Source organism: Strix aluco, chromosome 18, assembly GCF_031877795.1.
Source record: "Strix aluco isolate bStrAlu1 chromosome 18, bStrAlu1.hap1, whole genome shotgun sequence".
NCBI classification, from domain to species: domain Eukaryota; kingdom Metazoa; phylum Chordata; class Aves; order Strigiformes; family Strigidae; genus Strix; species Strix aluco.
The window spans coordinates 15,589,264-15,610,834 of NC_133948.1; the positions used below are offsets into that span (position 1 = coordinate 15,589,264).

The window sequence follows — 21,571 nt, forward strand, 5'->3', positions numbered from 1 at the left end:
GAGGCATCCTCAGACCAGATATAAGGAAGAAATATTTTATGATGAGGATGGTGAAACACAGGAACAGGTTACCCAGAGAGGTTGTAGATGCCCCATCCCTGGAAACATTCATGGTCAGGCTGGTTGGGGCTCTGAGCAACCTGATCTAGGTTGTTCAGTGCAGGGGGCTTGGACTAGATGACTTTTAATGTGTCCTTCCAACCCAAACCATTCCATGGTTCTTTGCTTATAAAAAGGGATGTCTTCTGCAGTTTGGATCCCTGGGGAAGGGGAGGCAGGAGTGTTCCGGGAGTCTGGGTGGCAGAAACCCTTTCACTACTGCCAGATACCTGCTCTGAGAAACAGTCAGGTTGTTGCCTCTGTGTATGTTGGTCAGACTCAACCCCAAAGTGTTCCTCAGGTGTCTTACAGGAGGACCAAGTGGTTTCGGAGCTGTCAGGGATGTCCTGATGGATGGGCTCAGTGCGTGTCTGTGTGGGCTCTCAGCGAAGACCTTCTCCATCGCAGCTCCTGGTGCTGGTCCTCGCCCAGCATGGGGTGACCATAAACAGGTTTTTTTTTCCCCTTCCCTGGTGTTAGTTGCTCCATAAAGGTTTGGTCCACTGAAATGTGGCACCCCTTGGTGGATGCTGGGTCCCCAGACCCTTAGTGGGCTTGGAAAGGAAACGAGGAGCCAGGAGGTGATGCCGCAGGCTGTACACTTCCCTCCTGCTGTGGTGGGGCTAGTCCGGGCCTTTCCTCCAAGGATCCCCTGGCAGGGAAGTGGCATGTCCAGCTTTGCAGGTATGAATAAAAGCAAAGTCGCTGTCCCTGGGGCCTGCAATCAGCTGTGCCTGCAGACCAGGAGGCAGATGTTAACACATGCTGGCAGTGAAGTGGAGCTTTGCACCCCGAGCCAGTACTCAGGGAGGTTGGCACTTTGCGTGTCGTTGCCGTTCTGAGCTGTATAATGAGAAAGATTCTATTTTTATCAGTCTTTTTTTTTTTTAAAATTTTTTATTTTCTTTCCTGGTGATGAGATATGCAGCATGAGCCACCAATTATCTGATAATGAGCAGTTATTTCCCTATAATCACACCTTCACCACCATTTTTTTTTTTCATTGCTATTCAGAACTGTCTGCAGGGGATGGGAGGAGACATTTGGCTGTGTCCAGTGGGGCTGACTTTGGCTCTCCATCATTTTAACAAAAGCATCAGCTGGGCTCGTTTTTATCTCTGCTTGCTTTCCCTGCCAGCTCTGCTCTTCAGGCCCTGTGACTCCAGTTTAGCAGGTTTGAGGTCTGGCTCTGTAGTTCTCCTGGTGGCTGCCAAACTTCTTATTCCAACGGAAATGGAGAGCAGAATATTGTAGTGAAAGGACAGAGCAAAAAAAACCAAACTGCCCTCTACCTCCTCCAGAAGCCAGCAAACCGAAATCTCCTTGCACAGTCCTCGTGGCTTCTCCTGAGAAGAGTTCTGGAAAGCTTTTGAAGAAATCCATTTGAAAGGCTTGTGGAAATAGCACTGATGCCTGCTCATGTTTCAACCCATGAATATATGTATGTGTGTGTGTGTATATATATATACTCCTCCCCGTATATTTGTGAAGAAAGGGGAGAGTCCTGTCCACCTCAGCAGGATTCTGGTTTAGCTCATGACACAGCTGACCCCCGTAGTTGCCCCTTTTCGTAGGCTGACTTCCTGAGTGTCCTCTAGCCTTTTTTTTTTTTTCTTTCAAATGATAAAATCTTGCAAAACGAGGCAGGAAGATTTCAGGCAGGATCAGCTCTATCAGAGTGATGCTCGCAGATGGCTGCTGGTCTGTCCCCAGACATCTCCAGCATTGGGGTGTCCCGGTCCCTGTCCGAAGCCTCGCCAGCATCCCTGCCCCTGACCTGAGGCAGTTGTCCCAAATATCCAGAGTCGTTGCGACCGTTAAGCTCATGGTGGCTGCTTCTCTTGGCTGTTATGCACATGGAGAACTGACCAGTCCCTTCTATACTTCATAGAAGTTGTTATTTGTGGACTGTTAGCACGTCTTTGGTTGATTTTCTCCCACTTCTGCTAGACACTGTCCCCTCATTCAGTCTCTCCCTGCAGGACATGTTTTCCAGCCCCAGTGTCATCCTCATGGGTGTCTTTTTATGGTGCATGTCTGTCTGAGGAGTGCAGTATCCCAAACCAGGCATAGACTGCCAGGGACTTACCAGAAATCACATCGTGTGTCTCAGATACTTTTCTGGTCCCATCGTGTGTCTCAGATACAACTTTTCCGTTCCTATAACCCTGAATTTATTTTGCTTTTTTTAGCTTGCTTTTGAAAGTTCTGTTGTAATTTATATTGGATTTATAATAAGCCATGATTATTGACTCCTTTTCTGCTAACCAGGCAATTGCCCAGTATCTGTTGGGTTGGCTCTCTCTCCTGATGTAGCGTGGTATCTTCCATTTATCATATCCTGCATTTCAGTCTCCATTTCTCCAATGTGTCCATCTTATTTTGAGTTTAAACCCTGCCTTTTGGTGTGTTTTAAACCCATCTGTATGTCTTTGTAGCCTAAATTACCAGCTTATTAGAGTTGTTCGGGTGATCGGGTAATCATAAAATCCCGTATGTGCCGGAAGGAGAGAATGACTGCAATCCAGATAAAGTGCAGCATTTGCTGCTGAGGCTTATTGACTGGTAACATCATCATTTTCTAATTGCAGCAATAAAATGTTCAATAGCTGGACTGGGAATGCTGCAGTAATCGTAATAAAAATACTTTGTGCTTTCCTGCTGCTTTTCTTTCAAGAAACAAGCAAGTCCTTTACATGCATTAATGGGCTGGTGTGTTCACTCTCCATTCAGGCTCATGTTTTAATACGTATTCCATAGGAAAGGAAGCTGACACCATAAGGTGGGTCAAAATTCATCCCTGGTGTAACTTCACTGGTTTCAAGACCCTTAGGGCAAGGATAGCTCGTGCCGAAAGAAATTTGTGAGTTTAGGTCTCTTCTATGGTCTGTAGTGGGACAAATATCGTTTATTTGCCAATGGACTCCTGAAAATGAAACTTAGTGTGGGTTTTTCTTGGAAATGTGGTCCTCTGGTATTCCTGTGTTTAGTTTCAGGTAGGATCTGCTTACACTGAAGCAAGCATTGGTTTCACGTGGAAGCTGTGGTCCCAAGGCAGCTCCAGTTATAAAGTGTGTTTTGGCTCAGGTGGGTTATGCGTGTGACAGGCAGGGTGGAGCTGACTGCTCACCCCTTGTGCAGAAGGGTGAGACGTGAGGAGAACGGCGAAGGGCTGGTGCCAGAGCAGATCAAGACCTGTTGATTGGTTCTGTTGGCCTCCTTGGTTGCATCAACTTTCTGATGTCTCAGAAGAAATTCCTTGGGCAGCCTCGTCTCAGGAGCATCGTTCCTTGCAAGGAGGCATCTTCATGGGATTAGCCTTGGTACCTTTGTTTTGGGGTCCTGGCTCAGACACTTTCCCTGCTGTGTATTTGGTGTGTATTTGCCTGGTTGCTTTCCTTGTAAGCTGTAATTTATCCTGAATGCGAGGCAGAGAGATTAACCCCAGCTGCTTTTTATCCCTTTGGTCTCTTGTTCGTGGTCTTTTCAGCCCTTGTGTCACTATGGTCTTTGCTTACCAAAAAACCAAGCACTATAGGGCCACATTAATGCATCACTTCTTCCCTTAGGTTTGGCTCCAACCAGCTGCACCAAAGTATTAAGAAAATCACGGTTACTGAAATCAAGATATAGGAGTAACATTTTTAAAAATCAAAATGGAAGAAGCTGCTCGCCTTCTAACAGGCCATGTTGAAATAAAGAAGAGGGATGCTGTGTTGTCCAAGCTACCATCCAAAGAAAGGCTCCAAAAATTTTTAAGCCTATTTTTGTATTCTACTTATTTTACCTATTAATTTAGAACCAGATATGCATGTTGAATTTCCCTTGTTATTACAACTTAGCATTACATCCGATTGTTAACCAAAAGCAACTACTACAAGTACAAGGTTGCACTTAGCGTAGAGTCGTGGAGTAACTTAGGTCTGAAGGCACCTCTGGGGGTCTCTGCTCTGGCCCCCTGCTCAACCTTGGGCCAACATAGATCACGTCGCTCAAGTCCTTAGACTTAAATTTCTGCAAAACTTATTCATTTCAGGTCTCCCCACAGTACTCACAGATTTCAGGCAAATCTGATGGGATATTTGGTGAGGACCAGTGGTCTTTGAGCTCTAGATTTGTTCTGTGGAGCCCTATTGCCAGGTTGGGGTCCTCCTACTTCGTCTCGTGCCCACCACCTGCTTCCACTGAATGTGACTTCAGGAAATGTCACAGCTTTTCACGAGCAGCCAGTGTTTGCTATTTTTAGGCCTCCATTTGCTTGAACAGCTTTCCATTTGCATTAGCAGAGAGAAGAAATAGCCTTGCCAGGTTGGTGATAATTGCTAAGTGATCAGCCAAATTTGGAATGTTTTATGAATGATTATTTGCTGTACTATTTTGATGATTAATTTCCAGTGAAATTCTTCATAACCACAGAAGTACCACCTGTGCCTGCATCCGCAGATGCTGTAAAAATCCATCTATCTTTTGGCAGCCAGGCTAGACTATTAAATATAGATATCCGTTTCCATTTAATATTCATAGCTATTAAAAGTGATGAAAGCAGATGTGTCTTCGAGAGCCAACGTGGAAGTGGCTCTGGTTGAGAAATGACGGGTGATCAACGTTTCTAAGAGATCCAGATAATCCCATATGGGAAGGGCTGGTGTTTCGGAATCAAACCCATGGTGTCAGCAGGGAGACTGGTCGACGATGGGATAAATAGGGAATCTCCTAAGGAGGTGGGATTGGTTTCCGTGATATTTACTTGTGGGAACACCTGTGAGGAGCAAGGGCTTGGAGTTTTCTCTGGGATTGCTGCAGCAGAGGTTGGCTTTGATGCTTGCTTGTCCTCATGGACCTTCTCCACTCTGCCTGCGGGAGGGAAAACAGCTTTTACCAATTCAGTGTGATATTTTTCATACGTTTAGATACAGAACTCCTAAAAAGGTATGGGAAGAGGCAGGAGAAAGTGCACCAGAGGTAGAACTGAGAAAAAGGAGGTTCAGGGTGAAAAACCACTCTTTTCACACTGCATTTTGCAGTTGGGTTGTGTTCTCTCCATCCCATCCCTGTCCCTCCCTGTGTTTCTTTTCATCCTCTCCAAACCCAGCAAACATGCCGTGATTCCCAGGCACTGGGTCCGGATGGCAGCGGGAGGGAAACTGAGGCAGGGGGGAGGGAGAGTCTGTGTCCCACCTGAAGCGGCTCAGCCAGGGGATGGTTTTGGTTTGGGTAGGATGGGGCCGTGCCAGGGCTGCTCCTGTTTGCAGGAGGTGACTCCTCCGGCTCGGCCCTGGGGGCTGTATGTCACCCTGCATCACGCTGAGCATCCTCAGACCCACACGGTCCTTCCCTGTCCTCCCCCAGGCAGCCGGATCAGGCACCATTTGCTGCAGGACAATGATCTGATGGCCAGTGCTTTTTTATTCCCCCTGGGAGAGGGAAGGAGGAGGTAAGACTTTAGCAGAGATTAATTTAGCCTGAAAGTCAGATGTCTGAGTGAGTCAGGCAGTGCTGCCTCTGCCGTCAGAGGAGCGGGCAGCAGCTCCAGAGGCTGCTCCTGCCCCGGCAGCTCCCTGTGGGCAGCGAGGGCTGGGTGATTAGTCTGGCATTCAGACCCCCAAAATCAGGTGAGAGGAATGGGTATTCATTGAATTCATCCTCCTTTGTAAGTGTTACAAAGAAATCTGGGTGCTAAATGTTCGCAGTGACCTGAGGTGGTGATAAACATGGGAACCAAGCCTAGACTTTTTTTTTTTTTTTTTGGTAAATATAAAGCTCTGCTTTTTTAGTAGGAAGATGGCTTGTCAGTGACAGCAATCACAAGTTGGATTGGATCAGCTCCTAAAGACAGCCAGGTGGGAGAAGAACCTTGAGTCACCCGTTTCTGCAATCCTCTGAGCTGTGAACTGGGGAGTTTTCCAGGGGACACCCTTCAGATGATGAAGGGCTCTTTGGGCTTTCCAGTAGCCCTCTGGTGACAACTATGGAGAGGAAGCTGGGACCGAGGCAGGGTATGGCCTGTGCTGACTTTCCCTTTGGAAAGGGGAAGCTTCTGAATCTCTGGTGCCCGTTATAGCCTGTGTGCTCTGCCCGGGCTGGCTGCAGGCAGTGTGCTGTCCCCAGATGGGCAGAACCATGTCCCAGAGTCCCTGCATGGCAGTGCCTGATAGGAGGGACATCACACGCTGCAGCACTTCATAGCGATGGGGAAAATGACCCCTAAATATGCTGCCCGTCGGACCTGGGAGAGTACAGCAGCAACGGGTCTGGGCTCTCCTGGTTCTTGCTTTGCGAGAAGCTCGTTGGCGCTGTGGGCTTTGTTAAAAGCACCAATGCTGCTCCACCACTTGCTTCAGCAGCACTCCCGTGTTTCAGGAGCGTTGGCATCAGCTGCCTGTGCTGAAGCCCGTCCCCAGATGACATTGGGAATTGCTGATTTACTTCTTCATCATCCTCTGGTGAGGAGGACGAGGTTGTTTTGCTGGAGGCCAGCTGCGGGCTGTGCTGCTGTGGAAAGGTCTGGGCTGTGAACTGTGGGAATGGGCAGCAGTGTGGTTTCCTTGGCACTTGATGGCAGCTTTCACCATGCATCAGCAGAGTGTCTTGCCGGGATTTTGGTGGGGACTGTTGGGCTGGGGCTGCTTGCAGCAGTGTGTCTGCTGGGCGGGTTGTTGCCTGTCTGGGAAAAGTGCTTTTCTATGGCAAGCTGATCTGACTCACCTCCTCGCTGATACGGTGGGAAGAGTTGTGGATTTCTTGCAGCCAAAGCACACTCTTGTTGCACGGCTGGTATCATCTTAAGCAGCAGGATGTTGTGGCTTTACCATGCCATGCAGGTAGCACGTTGATGAGTTAATTTGTTCTATTTGGAAGAAATGATGGAGTCTTTTGTTCTCCTGTCATTTCTTACGCACATGAGAGACTTGCCCTGTGTGTTTGCAGCACAACCCCACAACCTCAGCACTCGGTGGTGCCACCCCGGGACGCTGCATCACCGGCGGAGATGCTTGGGGGCGGCGACAGCCTCCAGTGCTGCTGTGGCCTTGGACGGCACCTTCCTTCCCGTGTCTGAGAAGAGCAAACTTGAGATGGCCACTTCGCTGTGGCTCTGATACCTGATGGCTTGCAGGTCCTGTGGTGCCCGTGTCCTTGAGCTTGACACTGGCTTGGCCGCATCTACCTCCTGAGCGAGCTGATGGAGGAACAAGCCGTGCCTTGCTGCTGGTGGTGTGGTCATTGGGGCAGCCCTAAGACAGCTTTTTCTAGGGACGTTGGGAACAACCATGGTGGCCTGGGGTTGCTAAGGGCAGGTTGTGTCGGGCTGGTGACTCTGGTGCTTCAAAACTCAGCTCCCCACCAGCAGACGCACAGTTCTTGCCGCTGATAGGCAAGAAGGCAGCTGCCAAGATGCCCTGCCTTAACTGCTGTGGTTGTTGGTGGCTTTGGAGGAGCCCAGGAATATTATTGTAATTGAAATCATCAGTGCTCCTTCTGTCCTGTTACAGTTTTACCTGTGGGCAGCAGTCAATGATCTCTTTACCCTGTAGGTAAACGACACCGTTTGGATGCAGAGGACAGCTTGCAGCGCACAGTTTGCTTTCGGGTTGTGTGTGGCTCCTTGGTGGTGCTGGGCATCGCGGAGCTCGGCATCTCTGTGGTGCAGGAGCCGGTCTGGCTCGGCTTCGCTCTGCAATATCGATCCCACGCTTTCACCCCTGTGTTGGGTTTCGTCTGCTCATTCCCCTTTCCTACCAGCAGAAACCCAGATTTAATTTCTTCAGCAGGGCCAGCCCTGCCTTTGAGAAGAGGCTCCAGACTGGGCTTCGGTGAAGCAGTGGGTGAGTGGCTCAGGGTTGCAGGAGGCTCGGGGAGAAATTCAAGGTGATACAGGAAGGACGAGGACTTTTTCTGAAAGTGAGGATACCCGGGAAGGGAAACTTTTCTGCTCACAGGGCGTAGAAGGAAGGTGTGGGATGTAGGAAGAGAGCATTTTGCTGGACCCGGAGAGGAAGGTAAGTGGGGATTAATTGCCCGCCCTAGCCGTGGTGTGGTGCCCTGTAGCTGCGGTGCTTCGGGCTGGAGATGTCGCAGCTGGACTCCAGATGCAGTTTGTGAATTTTAGAACAGAAAGTTTAATGCTGACGCCTCCAATCCCTTTGCCTCCTCCTGGTTTATCCCCTGGAAAGGCTCTTCCCCTCTCCGCTCGCCCAGGGGCAGCACCTAAACAGCCCGCCCTTGAGCAGCAGCACCCTGGGGTTGCTCCAGGTCTCCCCGATGATTTTGGGGTGGGTGTGCTGCGTGGCAGTGCCTCCGGTGGGCACCGTGTCACTGGGTTTCCCCGTGAGCTGCAGTGCAAAGCCCCAGCGTGTTGCTAGTGCAGGAAAGTGCCTGCCTTGTGCCTCCAGCCAGCAGGTTTTCCACCAGCTCTGGAGAAATTGCAAGCAATGGGAAATATTAGCTGAGGGAAGTTTTAGAGGCAGAAAATGGGTGCGTAAAGGGAAATTCTGCCTTAATGATCTCCTTGTGAGATGCTTGCTCTGAGCGCTGAGGTTTTGTGTTGCTCTCCGGGCTGAGAAACAAGCCTGAAGAGGCTTACGGCCGATAGCTGCTGATCCATTTTACATAGATGAAACAGCATCACAGCTCCAAAAATAATCTTCCCAGCTTACCGTGAGGCTGGCTGTTCCTATAGCAACTGCTTCATGCCAGTGCCCTACAAATAAAAACCACAACAGATTGCCTTTAAGTTCGTTCACAAGTCAAAACAAAGTATGAGATGGGGAATGAAGGGACTCGACTTGCATGAGCGCGTGTTTTTAGGGTGCATAGTGTGTGTAAAATACAAGCTGTGCGTGTTCCTGGAGAGGAGATTTATTAAAAGCTGCTGTAAGCAGTGATCTGTGTCTCTTGTATTTGAACCCTTGGTTGCAGATGTTTCCCGTGTGCATCGTGAGCAAAAAGAAAGGCAGCTCATAAAACAGCAACTGCATTTGTAAAACCTTTCTGGTGCAGGAGGGAGAGGAGGATTTTGCAAACCTCGGTGGCTGTTGCATGGGTTACTGCGGTGCCTGGGGGCCAGGTCTGCTCTGCCACGCTTGTGGGTCATGGTAGCCCTGCCCGATACCACAGGCAGGGGCAAAAGTGGTGGTTTTGGCTTTGGGTCGTGCTCCCACATGGCTGATGGCACCTTACACGCAGGCTCAGCCCTAAACTTCGGCCTCGGAGCCACCTCTGGCCCAGGGTCCTGGCAGGCATCGCCTCGGAGGCGCTGGTACCGAGAGACAAGCTCTGCCCCGAGCAATCGGTGCGAGGCTTGGTTGTGGGAGGGAAAGGGGGATGCGTTCAAATATCTGGTGTCCCTGTGTGCCACCAATGGGCACGGGGAGGTCTCCAAGGGACACTGAGTTTGGGAAGGGCAGGAAACCTTGGGAGGATGCTGTGGAAGCTGCGCTGACTCATACAAGACACAGGAATGAAAGGAACCTTGCAATTTGTTGTCAAATATTTGCTGCCAGCCTTTCACGTTTATTTTCTTGGGTAGCTTTTGTTCGCTGTAGAAGAGCAACATGATTTCTTGCTAAATGTCTGTCTTTCATTATAAACGTGTCTTGTGGTGAGGAGCAGGGTGAGCTGAGGTGAAGCTCATGAGCTGGGCACCTCTTATTCCCCGAAGAGGTCCAGGGGCACCCGCATCCCAGCATGGGTGGGGGGTCCTGGGCTGGGCAGCCCCCCTGCCAACCTGCTGAACGTTTGCTGCTTTAGGGATGATCTTTCTTCTGTGGAGAGCAGATGGCAGAGCTGCTGCTGGCAGCACCAGCTGGCACCCGGCACAGAGAGGGACAGGGGTCAGGTAGCAGCACCGCTGTCCTTCACAGGAGGGGAATCCATCGCAGAGCCCCTTCCCTCTGCTGGGGGCAGCGTGTGCTGGGGCTGCGTTGGAGGGTGGCATGGCTGGAAACCATGTGATAAAATAGTATTTGTGTCCTTGAAGGATCTTTCCTGTGTGAAGGGAGCAGGGATGCCTTCCTGGCTCCTGCAGAGCCTCCAAGCTTTTTGCTGGTTCCAGATACACAGCCCATGGTCCACCCTGGCCCTGCCCAGCTAGTGGGATGTTGGTTCAAGGTTTAATGTGATTTAGGAGCTGTTAGGAGGTAGCTTGGGCTTGGAGTGGGCAGAGGATCCAAATAAGCCAAACTGGTGAAAGCTGTAAGGGTGGCATCCAGAGGCAGTGAGCACAGAGCATCCTCCACCTCGGCACGTCCTCACCGCCCTGGTTCTGGCAATCTCTTCTTCATCCCCTGCTTGTGTTGGAAACCCCTGTTCCGAGCCATCGTGAAAACTCATTTTGGGTTGGGACACACTCGCTGCACTGGAAAACTCTGTCTGCTGTTGTCTGCTGGGCAGCGCCGGGGTGCCCGGGCGTTCCTCGCCGTCGGCCTCATGCAGTCCTTGCTCTGCCAGCTCTCCCGTCGCGGAGGGGCTGTGCTGGGCCAGCAAGGGATGCTGCACTGCCCTGCCTGGATTTTTCATCTCGTGTGTTGTGAAGCTTATGGCAAAGCCTCGCAGATGTCCCCGGTGTGCTGTGCCCATGCTTTGCCCTCGACAGGTCTCTTCTGAGTTGGACCTATCAGCCATTGCCAGGGATGGAAAAGAATAGTTGGGAGTCATGTTTTCCCCCACTCTAGGTCCCAAGCATTTAGGAATATAAGTTTGTCCAGCTTCCAAGAGGTTTTGTGGTCTTGAATCACTGTGATTAGGAAACCTCCCGTTGGGGCAGCTGCTGAAGCCCCGGGTGATGCAGGTCTGCCGGGCAGGTTGCTGGTTTGCTTCTGGAAATTGCCCGTGGTCTTTGCCCTCTAATAGCCCTGAGGAGCCCTGGACATAGTCTCTGTGTGGGCATTTCCTGACCTTCAGGGTGTTTTACCAGCCTTAGCAAAGCAAAATACGGGTTTTTTTTCCTGGCTGAGTTGATACAAAGGAGGGATCCCCGGCACCGCAGTGTTTGGCCATGCTCCAAGCGAAGACCTCCAGGCGATGGCTTGTGGCTGTTTCACCTTTCTGGATGAGTAAATCCTTTATCCTCAGCCATGAGAATAAATGTTGCTGCTCTTCTTTCCTCCAGCACTTTATAAATTTTCAGCAGGAACCGTAGGAGTTGGTGGGTCTTGTGCTGTTGCAGCAAAGTGACTCCCCTGGACCATCCTCCCCCAGATGGGGAAACAAGGAGTTTTCGAGACCCTGATGACAATCCTGTCCCCACCCTCCCGGCTGTGCCGCAGGGACAAACGGGAATGTTCCTGTTGTGGTGGTTGTCCTGGTGATACCAGGAGACCAGCTGGGAAGCTGGGTGGAGATGGCGTGGAAGCAGTGCGCTTCCACTTGGATCTGGGGGCTGCTCTTACCTTCAGCCTGGGGGCTGAAGCTGGTGCAGATCTGAGAGGCTGCTGGTTCCCTGAGGAAACAGAAGGGTTTGTGTTTCTGCGTATTTGGGCTTTGGTCAGCTTTCCCTCAATTTCCCAGGAGAAAGAGGTACAGCAACGCTGGTCCTCACGCCTCCCTTCCTTGGGCTGGAGAGCAGTGTGCTGCCGGCAGCCCGGCGCTGGAGGATGCCGAAGCCTCCGGTGAGTGCTGTGTGTGGAGCAAGTGTGGAAGGACAGAGCAGAGGAAACCTGAGTGTAATTAAAAAAATAATAATGAGTGCACACACCGCTCTTCTGCCTGTGATGGTGGTCCCTGGGGGGCTGCGGTTGGCGTTTTCCTGGCCCTTTTAGGATGTTTTTCCCAGTGCTGCACCTGTAGGTGAAGCCAAGACCTCATTCAACCTCCCAGCTTTCCCAGAGCCAGGATTTCACAACTATGTCTGCAGTCAGAAAACCTCTAGGGAGAGAAATGAGTGACAAGTAGTTTCTGGGGACTCGATCAATCCTGCCTGGCCTGTGCTGGTGCTGTGAGGGCGGTAAGGAGCGAAGTATTTCAGTGCTGGGAGGTGTTTTGGCATTGACTGGGTTGGAAATCCATCTTCAGAGCCCATGTCTGTGCTTCGCCCTGGTGGGATGGCAGTGAGGTTGTTTGGGTGCTTTGTGCAATTGTTTCTGCTTTAATTTGCTCTGATTTGATGGTAGCTATGACATTGTGTTTCCTTCTTCCTGTGCTTTGAGATAATTACAGCAAATTATGTTGCTTGAGGTATTTTTATTTTATCATGAGAAACAGAAGCATGAAGCGGTCCAGGTCTCTGTATGTCCTGGGCACTGGGGCTGCGGGTGCAGAGGCAGGACCAGTGATGGGGATGAGCTTACCGGGGACGGGGAGAGGTAATGAGTTTTCCGTCCTCTGCGCTGGGTGTGCTTTCGCTCCCCAGCCAGTGTTGCACATCGCTCCCCGTGGGTGCACCACGACCCTCGAGCCTTAAGATCCCATTTGAAGTCTCCAGCCTCAGCAGAAGGTCTGACACCCTGTTCCTCCATTTGCACAGGCAGGAGGAGAAAGGTGGGATCCTGCTGCCCACCCCACCAGCATCCTGGCACGGCCATGGAAGCAGCTTCGGGGCAGGCAGGGAGCCGGTGAGGGACGATCAGCTCAGCTAACTCAGCCTGAACAAGCAGCGTTACGACTGGCGTGGTCTGACCCAGGTGCCTTCCCCCTTTTTCCCGGGCTTTGAGGCATTTATATAATTCTGCACAATGATAAAAAAAATGGGCCACGCTGCGTTCGTGCCTCCTGCCTCAAGCTGAGCACACAGGCAGGGATCATTACCACAGCCTCGATAAATGGGCAGCGATGGGCAGGAAATAATGCCCTGGCAAAGGATGGAGCCTGTTCATCGCCCGCGGTGCCGTCCCTGTGTCGGAGCGTTTTAATGATGGGCAAAAATCCCTAGGCTCTGATCTGGGATTGCACCTGGGGAGGGTGATCCGGGCTTTGCTCTGGAAAGCACAGAGCACCGACAGCCCGTGGGAGCCGGGGCTTTGGGGTGGTCCCATGGCACTGCCCTGGGAAAAGGCATTTTATATAAGGAGAGAGGGGTAAAGAAATGAGAGGGAGAGATCTGGGGGTTAAATACTGCCTGGGGACAGGCCAGAGAGATGCTTCCTCCTGCTTGTCCTGATTTTTGCAGTTTTTGTAAACAGTTTGGGAAGTATTACCAATGTCTACAGACAGAAAAATTGAAAATTTGGTTTGTCCCCTTGAGTCCCACGGAGGAAATGGTGTCTTTTGACATAATTAGTGGTGGTAGATGCCTGTCAATTGTCTGTGGTGAAAGCTGAGCTAGTGTGGTTGACTTCTGCTTCTGGTAGTTTTATAAAACATTATAATAGATTAAAATTGGCTGTTAAAGACCGGCCTTGTTAGCGATCAGATCCTGGATGCTATGGGGAGGTGGTTCCCATCTGCGTTCATCTCGCCCAGCCCAGGAGAGGCTGGTGGGATGCTCATGGGGAGAGCACAGATGTGGTCCTGGAGAGAGCAAGGGGCTCCTGCGCTGGAGGAGGTGGCTGTGGCTGGGACGAGCTGTGTAAATGCCACCACCATCCTGTTCCCATCCTGTGTGCTGTATTTGATGGTGAAGGAGACTGTGAAAGGAGATGGATTCAAGCCTCTGCCCGAGATGGCCTTGGAAAGCCCCAGGGAGATGGCTCTGAGCAGCAGCAGCAGCACGGAGTCCCCCTCCCTGCGAGCATCTGGGCACTGCAGGGTACAGTGTGCTCTGTCACTCGGATGCACCAGCTCAGGACAAAGACAATATTCAAAGCTCGGGGGGGATGTGTAGATGCTGCCAGGGACCCAGAGTGCTTTTGTGTGCCCAAGGGTGAAAGGTGCTGTGGAAATACTTAAAACGTTTGAAACAAAGCAGACCTTGGGAAGGTTTTTATTACTTTCCTTACTGGTGGAAAAGTGGCTTAAATGTTCTTGCTAGATCTTCTGCAGTTGTCATGTACAAGATGACCATGTCCTTTGCTGTGGCACCTTTCTGCACCTCCTGGGATGGAGCCTTTTGAATCCTGCATGTCCCCGTTCCCTTTCCCCTGCCTGTCACCTCTACTTGTGCCAGAGACTTCCCTGGTGCTGGGTGTGTTTCCAGAATGCTGGTCCCGTCCCTGAGAGCAGGGCTGGCCCCTGGCCATGTGGCTCTGGAGCTCCCCAGCCTGTCGGTGGGAGACAGCTCTGCCCCCAGCACCTTGGCTAGCTGCTCATCTTCCTTGGGAAGGTCTCAGGTGGTTTCCCGTGGGTGCTGTGAATGCTGGCTCTGATAGCCCTTTGTCCTTGGTGGCCACAAGCTGCTTTATCTCCTCACGTTTGTCAGAGGTTTGTGTGCTGTGGGTGCTCAGGGCTGGGTTCCAACCAGACCAAATTGTTGCGTTGGGAGATGCTGCCCTGATGCTCCACGAGCCACTTGCATTTTGCTCTGTGCCCTGGTTCCCAGCAGGGCTTTGATTTTCTTCTCCTTGGGCAGCTGGGGTAGATCCCACTGTGTGGGACGAGCCTTGTCCGTGGGCTTTGCTTCCTTGTCCCATCACCTCCTCTCTGGGTAGCTGTGCTCTGCTGCTGCTTCGACTCCGGGTTGATGGTCCTTTTGTACTACCCAGGTTGCTCTGGCTCTTGCCTTAGAAGCACAGCTTTGGTACTGTTAAATGAAGGATGCTCTTTCTCTTATTGTCCTTAGCTGGCCCAAGAGCAGTGGAATTGGTATGAGCGATGGCTGAACATCACCGTCACTATCTACAGCATTTCAAAAGGTCTTATAAACGAGCCAGGAATAAAAAACAAACACCCACCTATCAGTGAATTACGGGCTTTTCTCCTTTCCTTGCAGCCCAGAAAGGGGATGTGCTGCACGCTTGTTACAGCTGAGGCATCCCCGAGGTCTGTGCTTTGCAGCATCCCGGTGTCACAGCCTGGCTGGCTTGGAGAACATCCTCACCCCCCTCCCCGGGCTCCCCCAGTCCTGGCAGTGAAGCTGCAGGCAGGTTTTGCTGGTCCCTCCCTCTTTTTAATCCAGAAGGAGATGATTGAGGGAGGGAAAATGAAGGGGCAGTTCCATGCTCTGCTGCCTTCGTGGTTTTTGGGTGCACCTGGAGAAACCTTGGCTAAACCTCACACATAAGGATGGGGTGTGGACCCTGTGCAGGACCTGATCTGCTCTCGCTCTTTGTATTTGCTTTGGGCAACGCCGCCTCTCGGAGCTGCTCACCTCCTCTGCCTTCCCCGGGGGAGCGGTGGGATGATCTGAAGAAATGCTGCGTGGTACTTGCTGTTCCGTTTTGGGTCGGTTTTCTGGTTTTAAGTCACCCAAGTGGTCCGGAGTTGCAGGAATAACCATTTCTGCTGTACCTGAGATGCCGATCGTGGAGTTTTCTGCCCTCTGAAGATGTGGTGATGGTTTTGGGTAAAGGCTGTTACTCTCTGCTGTATCTTTAAGACCTTTCCCTTGGGTGAAATAGTTTACCCTGCCCAAAGCAGACCTTGCAGAGCCCCCGTGAGGTTCGCTCTCGGTGCTGGGGCACTGACACTGTGCCCGGCTCCCGTGGCTGCGTGTGGAACAGGGGAGGTTTGGCACGTGGCCCTTCCCTGGTGGCACCAGCACACCACCCCCCGTGCCACCCCCCGTTGCTCAGCCTTAGCAGCCCTGAGCCAAATCCCAGTAACCGCCACAGGAGCCCTTCGAACGCCTCCTTGGGGCTCTGGGTGATGTCCAGCATTGCTCCTCCGCACCACGCTCTGCTCCCGGAGGACGCGGTGACAATGACCCCAAGCCCTGGCAGAGCTGCCTGGGCGCGGGAGGAGGCAGGAGGTCCCCCTGCCCGCGGCGATGGCGGGTTAGTACGGTCCGGGGGTAACCATGGAAACTGTTTTTTTTTTCTCCATCCCTCCCTTTGCAGATGACTCGGGCGACGAGGAGCCCGCCTCGCAGTCAGACAAGAGCGAGCTGCACAGCACGTTGAAAACCCTCTCGAGTAAGCTGGAGGATCTGAGCACTTGCAATGACCTGATCGCGAAGCACGGGGCGGCCCTGCAGCGCTCGCTCAGCGAGCTGGAGAACCTGAAGCTGCCGGCCGAGAGCGGCGAGAAGATCAAGGCGGTGAACGAACGAGCCACGCTCTTCCGCATCACCTCCAATGCTATGATCAACGTAAGTGCTGCCGGCCCAGGCACCGCGTTAGCGAGGAGATGGAGAGGGAAGTGGTTTTTCTCCTCTTCTTCCTCCATCGTCCTTCTTCCCTCCGGCACGGCCCCGTTCTGTCCCCGTGCGCTGGCTTTCTGCAAGAGCCGTGCGTTGGCGCGGGGCTGGGGCACGGCCGGGGGCTCGATGCCGGCTCGGGGCCGGCTCAGTGGTGAGGGGATGGGGAGTTGGGAAGATGCAGCCTGGGAAGCGGGCACGGGCGTGTGTAACCCCCCGAGACGCAGGTCTGCTACCTCCTTACAGCGTACTTTCTGGGGAGGCTGCTCCGAAATGGGCTGTTCTGGATGTAAAGCCAGGTAATGCAGAGGTTTGGAGTGTAAAGGGGCTTTCTGCTGTTCCTGGGGGTGGCTTTCTGGCTGGCACAGCAATTCAGAGCCCGTTGTCCGCTGCGGATTCAGACCCACGTCCCCACATCACTCACATCCTCATGGACTTCCATGAAGCTGCCCTTGTTTTACACGACTGGGGGATTTAACCCCCTTAGGGTCCGACAGCTGTCTTGTGCCGGCTGTGCTCTCCCGGACCGGTTGGTTGGAGGTCGTGAAGCATGTGCCAGCACCGGCGCTGCTCCCTGCCTTGTGCAGCGTGACGGTGCTTTCTGATTATTGTTTGAACAGGTTCTGTTTGGGGTGTAGATCTGCCTCCATCGCAGTGAGACAGCCCTTCCTGGGGAGCTTTATTTTCCTTGGGGAGCGCTGGGGAGGAGAAGAGAGAGCAAAACTAAATAAAATATTCAAAGCAAAAAAACCCAACCAACCCAAAAGCCTAACAGACCTGGAATAATATATGAAGGCAGAGCTCAGGGAATTGTGAATGGAGCAGTGCTGTTGCTGTGCTGTCCCAGCCCTGAGCAAAAGGAGGTCGTGTGTTGTTTTATGTGAGCTTTTAAAAAATAATAATAATCCACAGCGGGAGCCGGAGAGCACTCAGGAGCCCTGCGTTCGCAGCATCCTCCCTCTTCCAGCTCACAGGATTTTGTAGCCACGGGGAGAAAGGGCTTCCTGAGACGGTGTCTTGCATTTTGGAGCAGCTTTGGGGGTGCCTGTGCAGCGCTTTCCCTGCGGAGAGTTTGTTGAAGTTTTTGGAGCGGGGATGGCAGCGTGTCGTGAGTAGTGCAGGGTGATGGCGGAGCCCTCGGTGCTGCCGGGAGCGGTGGGGGTTTGCTGTTAGAAGGCAGACTGGTGATGGGATGCGGGCAGGGAGTTGCTGGGGAGAAGATTTCTCCAGCAGCCTTTTGGGATGGGACGGGCAGAGCAATATTCGCTGTGGGCAGGCTAGAGAGTTGTGGTGCTTGTGACATGATAAAAACTTGAGCAAGGCTGTCTGAACAGTGGGAAATAGCACAAAAACTGTTGTGCAGGGAGAAAACGGCAGAAACATGGTTTGTGCAAAACACCGAGTGGGTAAGAGGGGCCAAGTAGGGAGTGAGGGACGTGTTTTCAGGTGCATGTCAGAGATCTGTTTTTAACAGCATCCTTTTGCACTTCAGCTCGTGGCTGAGCGTCTCGAGGAGATGTCTGAAGCAGGACAGGAGCGGAGTGGCAGCTCCGGAGGAGTGGTTGCAGCTCTCCCAGCTTGCTGATGAGCCTGTCATTTCGGGGGGGAGATGATGGAGCTGTGGGCAAGGGGATGCTGACTCCTAGGAAGCAGCAATGCTTTGAGGGGGATGGATTAGAAAGGCAGGAGGAAGGTGAGCAGGGCAGGATCGTGGGGGCTGGGAGGGAGGGGGACCAACAGCCTGACCACCTACCGTGGTGGGCTGGTGCTCCCAGCTATGCTGCCTTTTCCTGCCCAGTTCCCTTTTTGTGCCTTGATTTATCTTTTCAACATGGGGCTGCTGCGTGGATCCTGCCCGGGGAGTCTCTCATGGGCTGGGGGGATGGCTCTGTGCAGTGCAAAGATCCCGAAATCTGTGTTGAAACATGAAACATAGCTACAGGGAAGCACATGGAGTCAAGCCATCTCCTGGCAGTAGGTGAAAACACACCCTGCTCCTGCCCACCTCAGTCCTCGCAGGCTTCTCAGGGCCACGCATCGCACGGGAGCACAGGATGCTTTTGACGGACTGGTAGTTCCTTGCAGGAGAAATTAAACCACTCTTGCTTGCCAGCTTTTCCCCAGAGAGGTCCCAGCCGGCAGCGATGGGCTGGTGCCAGCATGCGGATGCTCTGTGTCCACGCTCTGCCCTGACCCCAGCACCAAACCTTGCTGATCCGCTCCGCCCAGCATGGCCAAATCCTGCCTCCGAGGGCATCACCTCTGCCTGTGCAGCAGAGATTGGCTTTTGCAGGAGGTGCTGTGGCTCACGCCCGTGCCTTGGCTGGCTGGAGATGGTGACATGCAGTGCTGCTCGTTCGTCGCTGACGTCGTGCTGCGTTCGCTTCTTTTTCGGTTGCATCCCTGAGCAGTTTCGAGGGGTTTGGACCTGCGAGCTGCTGGCCTGTTCAGGAGGTGTATGCCCCTGACCGCTTCCCGAGCTGTGCTGGGCTCACAGGAGCAGTCCCAGGCTCTGCGCTTGGGTCCTGTTCCTGGCTGGGACCTGTGCAGCCAGCGTGCCCTGGCCGGTGGGCAAGGGACAGAGCAGAGCTGGGCTTTGCTGCCTGCAGCGGGAAGGGATGGATGCTCTGAGGGGCCGGCGCTTGCAGTTTCCGTCCAGCTGCCTGTGATCCAATTATGTAAATGTCCCCGGAGCCGCGGGGAGCGGCAGCAAGCAAGTAGAAATAAATAAACATATATGTAAAAGAAAGAGCTTTGCTGTGAAGGTGACCTCCTCGCTGAGTGCTCTGGGTGCTTCTGGAGATCGGGAGGAGAAAGCAGCTCGGGCTGCCCCTGCGCGAGGGATGCTTGGGATGACGGAGGAAGGTTTGGGCAGAGGCAGAGAGGGACGTGCTGGACCTTTGCATTACAGGTGAGGATCTGAAACATGGAGGGACTGACTGTTGCAGGGCTTAAATTTAAGCCCAGACATCTGCGAGCGACCAGTTCGCTCTGCTCCTGTCCGAAATCTTGGAAATCTCGTAACTCCACACCGGGTGAGACTCGCAGCAGAGTTCAGCCTTTCCAGGACCAAGACGCCCCATGTCAGCAGGTCTGTGTGGAGCGACGAGGAGGAGACACAGAAAAGCAAGTTGCAATCTTGTCGCGAGGGAGGAGTGGGAGGTACGTAAAAATAAGAAGCAACAAATTAAAGGAATAATGAGGGGCACGGAGATGAAGAACACTGTGCTGAATTGTGTAGACTCGTCCAAGGAGCCGGGAAAGCTCCTGTCTCATAATTTAGCAGCAGACAGCAGGCAGGAAGGCCGTGTGGACACGCTGAGGAAGCCAGTTTGGGCGTCAGGAAGAGCTCACAGTGCTGTGGGTGTTGCTAGAAATAGGCTTTTAAAGGGAATGGGATTTGCTACAGCGAAGCTTGGAGGTGGCCGAACGGCGTGCGAGCGTGCAATAGCTGCGCTCTTCTTTTGGCTTGCTTTGTGCTTCCTTAAGGGATGTGAGCATGGAGAGCAGCAGGGCTTGGGCTTGGCCGTGCATCACTCCTGGGTTAGTTTGCATTTTTCCTTGAGGTTTATGAGGAGCTGAGGTGGAGGAAGGCTCTGCCAGGCCAGCACAGCCTGGGCAAGGAGGACTGAGAGAGGCTGCTGGGGCAGGGATGCGGTGCTGGGTAGGAGATGCTGAGCAGGCAGGATTTCGTGAGGAGGGAGCCCTGTGTGGGCTGGTGTGGAGCAGACGGTCCTGGGGACCCAAAGTGCTCCACGCCCGCTCTTAAGAGAGACCACCGTGCTGGTGGCCACCCAAGCCCATCATGCAGAGGGTGCCAGCACCCGCTTCAAGGCAGAGTGACTTCCTCACTTGGGTTTTCCTTTCCCATGGGAATGAACCTGTCTGGAGCACCAGTGCCCCAAGGCATCAGCAAAGAGCATCCTCCGACTCTCTGAACCTGCAGGGAGGGTTTTTAAGTAGGTGAAACACAGTGCTTGAACCAGAAGTGAGACCAGTAACAGTATGTGCTGCTTGTGCCCGGGGGAAGGCAGCTGCAGGCAGTTTGTTTAAGCCTCTCTGGGATGCCCAGCAGCATCCCAGGGGCTGCACCCTCCATCCCCCGCAGTGTATCTCCTTGTGGAGCCCTCTGGGGCCGTGCTCCGGCTCAGCAGCCGTTATGGGGTGGCCTTGTGCCACGTGCCGGTGGCTTGAGAATCCAACCTCTTCCCGTGGTCACGCTCCGCTCCTGGAGACTCAGAGAGGCATCTGCCCGGGGGAGGCATCTGCCAGCGGGCACTGTGGGTGGGTTTGCAGAGGGTCTGAGTGCTGGAGTTGGGGGGGGATTACAGCTGCTCACACAGTTTATTTGGAGACCTCCTGGGTGCCTGTGCCGGAGCGAGCTACCTGGGCAAAAGATGTGCTTCCCCAGAGCTGCTGCTCTGCCTTCCCGTGTCCCAGCTTCACTGCTGTTTTTGTGAAGGGCTGAGCCTCCTCTGCCCCCATGGGGATGCTGCTGTGATTAATCTGTACTCCTAAAATTGTTTCCTATTAAACTGGACTGATGTTGAGCGTGTGCTCGGGGTGACACCAGGTTCACCAGAGCGGGTGTGTAATTTCGAATGAGTTATTTTGGTTATAGGTGAACTGCCACATGTGTCTGTGTGTGCTTGCCAAACTGCCTAAAGCTGGTAGAAAAGAGAGTCCCTGGGTTCTCCTCCCCGGGACTCAGATGCCCGAGTGACTGTGTGGTCAGGGCGATGCTGCTGCTGCAAACGTGGCTGGGTCCCGGCGCAGAGCCGGCTGCCAGCGTGGGTGGGGGTGTGATGCCGTCCCTCGGGGTCCCCAAGCCTGTCATGACACAGGCAGGAGAATGGACCCAACCTCTGCCTGCGCAGCGCTCCCAGCAGCTGGGACAGAGATATGCAGCAGGGAGGGAACAGCAGCCTGCTGGGCTGCTCCCAGTTCACCCCAGTACAGCCAGTGGGGCTGGAGGAGCTCCCCACCCTGTGCATCCTCATAGTGCAGGGGTTAATTCAGGCACTGCAGCGAGCAAGCTCCAGCTTCAGCTCCTGGATTTGCTTCATTAGTGGCAGGGATTGCCCCCAGCTGCCCTCAGTGGCCCCAAGCAGATGCTCTGCTGCCTAAAATCAGAGAAAAACCTTGCAGTGGGGCAGGGTTTCTCTTCCCTGGGACTGTTGCAATGGTGATCGCGCAGGAGGAGCTTGTTCTCGCCTGTAACACAGCCTCTGTTAATTATCTGTGCTGCGCTAACGACACGCGCACTAATCAGCGCATTGAAAACCATGTCACTGACCCAGAAAACCC

The 21,571-nt window shown here is 53.1% G+C and overlaps 1 protein-coding gene across 18 annotated transcripts in view; it reads left to right on the forward strand.

The window, feature by feature from the left end:
* Positions 1 to 21,571, forward strand: part of OSBP2 (oxysterol binding protein 2) — a 129,196-nt gene that overhangs the window by 76,219 nt on the left and 31,406 nt on the right. For 16 of the 18 annotated variants that reach the window (XM_074844179.1, XM_074844180.1, XM_074844181.1 and 13 more), the window contains one exon: positions 15,966 to 16,216. In XM_074844179.1, coding sequence (XP_074700280.1) covers positions 15,966 to 16,216 — 251 coding nt within the window. Of the gene's footprint in view, positions 1 to 15,447; positions 15,473 to 15,965; positions 16,217 to 17,337; positions 17,958 to 19,175; positions 19,427 to 21,571 lie in introns of those variants that run through there. The other 2 variants (XM_074844191.1, XM_074844196.1) reach the window with 2 other exon arrangements.